This window comes from Hylaeus volcanicus, chromosome 4, assembly GCF_026283585.1.
Source record: "Hylaeus volcanicus isolate JK05 chromosome 4, UHH_iyHylVolc1.0_haploid, whole genome shotgun sequence".
Lineage (NCBI taxonomy): Eukaryota > Metazoa > Arthropoda > Insecta > Hymenoptera > Colletidae > Hylaeus > Hylaeus volcanicus.
This window is the reverse complement of record NC_071979.1, coordinates 11,593,154-11,599,153: the sequence shown is the minus strand read 5'-3', so window position 1 is coordinate 11,599,153 and position 6,000 is coordinate 11,593,154. Positions and strand designations below refer to the sequence as shown.

The window sequence follows — 6,000 nt, the reverse complement described above, 5'->3', positions numbered from 1 at the left end:
TAGTAGTAGTAGTAGTAGTAGTAGTAGTAGTAGTAGTAGTAGTAGTACCAGTCAAGGACAGTCTGTATTCTCCCTATTTCTTGTCACTTATGAATGTAATGATAAATGTAGTGATTATATAATACAGATAAAAAGAGACTGCAGCTGCACATCGAGCTCCATGCAAGAAAACACTGATTAACGCTTCAACAAAATATTACCCAACGAAATCACCCACGATATATACGCATATACATGTATATCATTTTTATACATTATATATGTATATATAGGTATACGTCATATATGTCTATATAGATATATATGTATTTATACGTGTATACATACATATATAGTTATATAAATATATCAAGTGGTGTACCCTGTCGGTACGTGAAATACAATTACCACACATTGAGTGTTAAGTACTAAAGTAAATAAACAAATATCCAATGAGATAAATAGAATTATGTAAATAACCAGCATGTCGGGGCTTCTCGTCCTGTTGTGGATTCGACGGTGTGTATGAGTGTACAGTAGCGCAACCAAAGGGGCAAGATACGTTTTCAAATGGGACGAACGTCGCTGAAACCTGTCTAAGAGGCGCGCAGTTATTCCCGCCACTTTTTGCCAAGAAGTTCTTGGAACCGTTTGTCTTGTGACAGAAGAGGATGACAACAACGCGTAGACTCGTCAACGTCTAAGAGCCACAGCCTCGACTCGAGTGGGCGCCTCTTAGACAGGATTCGCTTTAGTTCGCTCGCGAGCGTTGAGAACAAAATCTCTACGGTTAATAATCGCATTCGATCGTTAATTCTACGTCGTTCTCACCTCCTTCCTCTACAGGAATTTAACTAAATTTTCCCTTCACGGGTACGGAATATACAAATTTTAATGCACGCTTTATTAGACAATACTTATCTTTTTTTTATGTAAGTAACCCCACGTTCTTATAAGAAATTTTTGGTTGCGCCACCGTGAGGCTGTGATAGACAGTACCCATGTATCTTCACAACAAGTTGGCGAGGCAAACTCATTTTCTTTCTCACTCTGTCCCCCTCTCCTGCTGCCATGCGCTACGTCGTGATTGGCTATGGCCAATGATAAAGGACGACAACGAATATATCGAGATAGAGTGAAACAGAATGACAACTTTACAGCATCGGCGTAGCCTCCTAATCAAAGTGCCGACTACGTATTAAGTGTAAGGGTGTTTATATTAACATACAGTCCTATAAACACTTATAAAGATAACGAAACCCCGAAAATGATTAAGAAAAGAAGACTGAAGCCAACAGCATCACTATGTTGCGCCAATAGATAGAACCACGAAGACTGTATAAGGAGATCCAACTCCCTAAGAAAGTTACTAGAAAACTGTTATCAAAATACCGAATTTGATGTTATGAATATTTCGACCACTCGCGGCGCAACTGCGCACAGACTACAATATACAGGGTGTCCCAAAAATGTTGTAACACCTTGAAAGGGGTGGTTCAGAGGATGATTCGAAACAACTTTTTCCGTAGCGAAAATATTGTCTGAGGCTTCGTTAAGGAGATATTACCAGAAAACGTCGACCAATCAGACCGTGCGTATACCGTTGGAGCGGCCATGGTAGCGTAAGACTACGCACTAAGCGGCCGCGCTCATTCGCTACCGCGGCCGCTTCATCGGCATACTCGCGCTCTGATTGGTCAGTGTTTTCCGTTAATATCTCCTCAACGAAGCCACGTACAACATTTTCGCTAAGGAAAAAGTTGTTTGGAATCACCTCCTGAACCACCCCTTTCAAGGTGTTACAACATTTTTGGGACACCCTGTATATGTCATATGTGTATATATTATCTATTAATATACAGATGATAGAGCCTCAAGAAATTCATATGTATTTTGCAATAACAAATGGACTGCCGGTCAAGTGCAGTGCAATCTGAAGATTATCTGTAGATCATGAAGACTGTATAAGGAGTTCCAACTGTGTAGTGTAGAAGTGTCATCAAAATTTCGACCTTGAAGTTATGAATATTTCTACCACTTGCGGCGCAAGTGAGCAGAGATATACATATACATATATCGTAGTCTAGCGCAGCGAGTGGACGAAATATTTATAACTTCAAGCTCGGGATTTTGATAACAGTTTTCTAGTAACTTTCGTATGGAGTTGGATCTCCTTATAAGTCTTCATGGATAGAACGTATAAATTGTATTTTTTTCTAGTCGACACTATAATGCGAACCCACGCCAATGCTCTGCAATCAATTCATCTCAATCTGTCCCGATATGCTGCCGTCGTCCCTCGTCACCGGCCGCAGCCAATGACGACACAGCGCACGGTATCAGAAGAGGTGGAACAGAATGAGAACCGTGTCTTTGGCTCACCAACTTGTCGCGAACGCAGAGTTACCCATGTGTGTTGTACCCAATACATGTGCATATACAAATCGTACGACAGTTCAGGGGTAATTAATTTTTTTTTTATGTCTCGACTCCTCTCGTTTCTTCTTAGAGGCTTTGTTTTCCGCGTGAGTGTGCCTCGTGTGCGACTAATCGTGTACAGGACGGTCTGAAATATGTGAATCTCTTCGGTAGGTGTCCCCGTAGCGATCGAGGTCGATCCACGGTGTAAGTTTTCGGTGTGTGATTTAATCCTGTCGTCATCATACACCTCGCAACTCATACATAAGACTGGTAAGATACGTACAAATACAAATTAAGCAGATCGTGGTGGCTAGCGATGGGAGATAATATTGAGTGGTCCTTGCATCAATGCAGTAACGAAAGGGGGGGGGGGGAGAAGAAAAGACACAGAGAGAAGATTCAATAATCGAAAGAGTATGAACAGTAAAAGAGATGTGGGGAGCGGCGGGTGATGCTCCCATAATCGCTCGCCTCGGCTCGATCAATTCACTTCTTCGTTTCTTTTGTTTGGGAAAAGATTCTATAGTATCGTAACCTGCAATATTTCCTAATAAATAAAAATAAGTTGCTTTACGTAGCCTCGATGGCGTTCTTAACTTTCCCAATCGTGAATAGATTAAACTTCGAAATTCAAAAGCCTTTAATTCGTAAGCTGATCGAACGAAGGCGACCTCTAGCCGAGCCCCTCCCCCGTAATTCGTCAACATAACAAACTTCTCGAACGTACGTTCGATCGCTGAAATAAATACATCGTTATACTGTGGTGAACATATCGGTAGGCAGTGACATCGCCAAAGAAAAAAGACACGTAGTCGTATATATAATCATAGGACAGTAGAGTGTGAAACGCAATAAACAGGATTAGGTTACGCTAAAAATAAATAAGAGGGCGGCTGGATACTCAAAATAGGTGGTAATAATCGGATGCGCTTTCAACATTACATGAACAGAATCGGACAAATGTAGAAAAGAAAAGGAACAGTTCGCACAACCGTTAAACTTCGAGGTTTCCATTCTTCTTGCATCGTTAGAAACGGAAAAGTTTTGCCTTTTTCCAGTTTTAGGCGCGAGTCATACCTTGCTATTCGCGAAGAGGAGACCCACGCCCTCCATGCAAACCTGAAGAAGCCCGCCCTCGCCAGTACGCATGTCCTGAACCGGGAATTCACCGCCGAGCTCGACTCCCATGTTCGCGCCGCGACCGCGAGCTGCAGCCTTCTCCATTGCGTCCTTTATGCAATAATACAGCTCCTTACACTGGACATAGATTAAAATACCGTTACCCGACTCTTTCGACGTTGCGAATGTTGTGTGACTCTTGAGGGCAGCTTAGAGACGACACCCTCACTGGAGACACAGTATAAGTACAACCAGTAGCGTCATTTGGCAATAGTAGCGTCCGCAAATGTGCATACCAAGAACATGGCGACGACGCTGTTTACTGTATGGTACACTAGATGGTACTAATAGTAACCGACACCACGCGCAGCGTCACACGTAGATTCAATCATGAAGACTGTATAAGGAGATCCAATTACCTACGAAAGTTACTAGAAAACTGTTATCAAAATCCCGAGCTGGAAGTTATGAATATTTCTACCCCTCGCGACGCAAGTGCGCACAGACTACTATATATGTCATATGTGTATGTATTTTCATATACAGGGTGTCCCAAAAATGTTGTAACACCTGAAAGGGGTGGTTCGGGAGGTGATTTGAAAGAACTTTTTCCTTAGCGAAAATGTTGTCCGAGGCATCGTTGAGGAGATATTAACGGAAAACATTGACCAATCAGAGCGCGTGGATACCGTTGGAGCGGCCGCGATAGCGAAGGCTATGTGCTACGCGCCCGCTTAGCTCGTTGCCTTCGCTACCACGGCCGCTCCGCCGGCATACTCGCGCTCTGATTGGTCAGTGTTTTCCGTTAATATCTCCTCAACGAAGCCTCGGACAACATTTTCGCTAAAGAAACAGTTCTTTCAAATCACCTTCCGAACCACCCCTTTCACAGTGTTACAACATTTTTGGGACACCCTTTATATTTTTCAATCTTAGATCTTTCCTTAAGGGTGCGCAGGAGTCAGAGCCAAACTCCGAGTTGACTTCAGTGACAGTTGCGGAAAGAAGTTGGAAACTCCGGGACAAGGACAGAGAGGGCGATACAACAATTGCAGGAGAGATGAGGACAGGGCGATAAGGCTAGCATGATTTTTTTCCAGGATATTGAAGCAAAGAAGCATATATATGATATATCATATACATTCATGATAGTGGTAGAAATATTCATAACTTAAAGCTCGGGATTTTGATAACACTTATACACTACACAGTTGGAACTCTTTATACAGTCTTCATGGATTCAATATATTGCGCAGCGTCACAGTAACATACTGTGGCAGCGTGGTTACGTGTGGTGTGTTGTGTTTCATTCTATTACGTTGACGTTCCTCTGCGTAATATTATTTATTGAATATCTTTGAGTATTTCGCTAACCTTTGAAACCAGTACTTATGTTCAGTGTTTTATACATGCCGTTTGCAATTGCCTTTCTTTTTCTTTCAGTTTAAATATGTGCGCGGTGCATACCAGAAACATGGCGGACCTCGGACACCAACATCAAAGGTGCTGACACGGAGTGACGCTACTGGTTGTACCTATACTGTGGTGCTGGTGACTTCTACCTTTGAGTATATAGAGTCTATATACTCAATATATTGAGTACATAAATTCTATACAGGGTGTCCCAAAATGTTGTAACACCTTGAAAGAGGTGATTCGGGAGGTGATTTGCAACAACTTTTTCCTTAGCGTAAATGTTGTCCGAGGCTTCGTTGAGGAGATATTAACGGAAAACACTGACCAATCAGAGCGCGAGTATGCCGGTGGAGCGCCCGCGGTAGCGTATGAGCGCGGCCGCCTATCACGTAGACTACGCTCAACCGGCATACTCGCGCTCTGATTGGTCAGTGTTTTCCGTTAATATCTCCTCAACGAAGCCTCGGACAACATTTAACAACAACACGCTAAGGAAAAAGTTGTTTCAACTCACCTCCCGAACCAACCCTTTTAAGGTGTTACAACATTTTTGGGACACCCTGTATACTCAAAGCTTTTACGCTACAGCTACGAGATCAGGGCCGTCACGTGGGTAAGAGGCGCCTGTGTGCAAGAAAAATTTAGCGCCATTTTCCATGATACATGATTGGTAAATTACAACAAATATACATTACACATTATACATTATATAATTATTTACATGTTAACCCTCCGAGCTTTGACTGCCACCAAATTTTCGATTAAATCACTAATATTTAATGTATCTAGAACAGAGATGGGCAAAACCCTAGACTTCGAATAAATATGAAGTTTGTCGATATGTTTGTCTCGTTTCTTTCTTTGGAAAATTTTCAAAAGAGGAAAGGAGACGAACGTATCAGCAAACTTCAGATTTATTCGAAGCCTAGGGTTTTGTCCATCACTGGTTTGCGGTGCACAACCTGCATAACCGTACGTGGCAGCCCTGTACGAGATAAATAAAGTGCTCGTGAAGAAATGAACTAGGTCACCACGTGACAGGACTTTTCAGTATAGAAGTAAAAG

General features: G+C 42.4%; 1 protein-coding gene across 1 annotated transcript in view; it reads right to left on the bottom strand.

Annotated features, from left to right (window-relative positions):
- LOC128875193 (MAP kinase-activating death domain protein-like) overlaps positions 1-6,000 on the bottom strand; it is a 102,563-nt gene that overhangs the window by 29,940 nt on the left and 66,623 nt on the right. Inside the window, exon 28 of the mRNA XM_054120581.1 lies at positions 3,478-3,657. Within this exon, the coding sequence (XP_053976556.1) occupies positions 3,478-3,657 (180 nt within the window). The remainder of the gene's footprint in view (positions 1-3,477; positions 3,658-6,000) is intronic.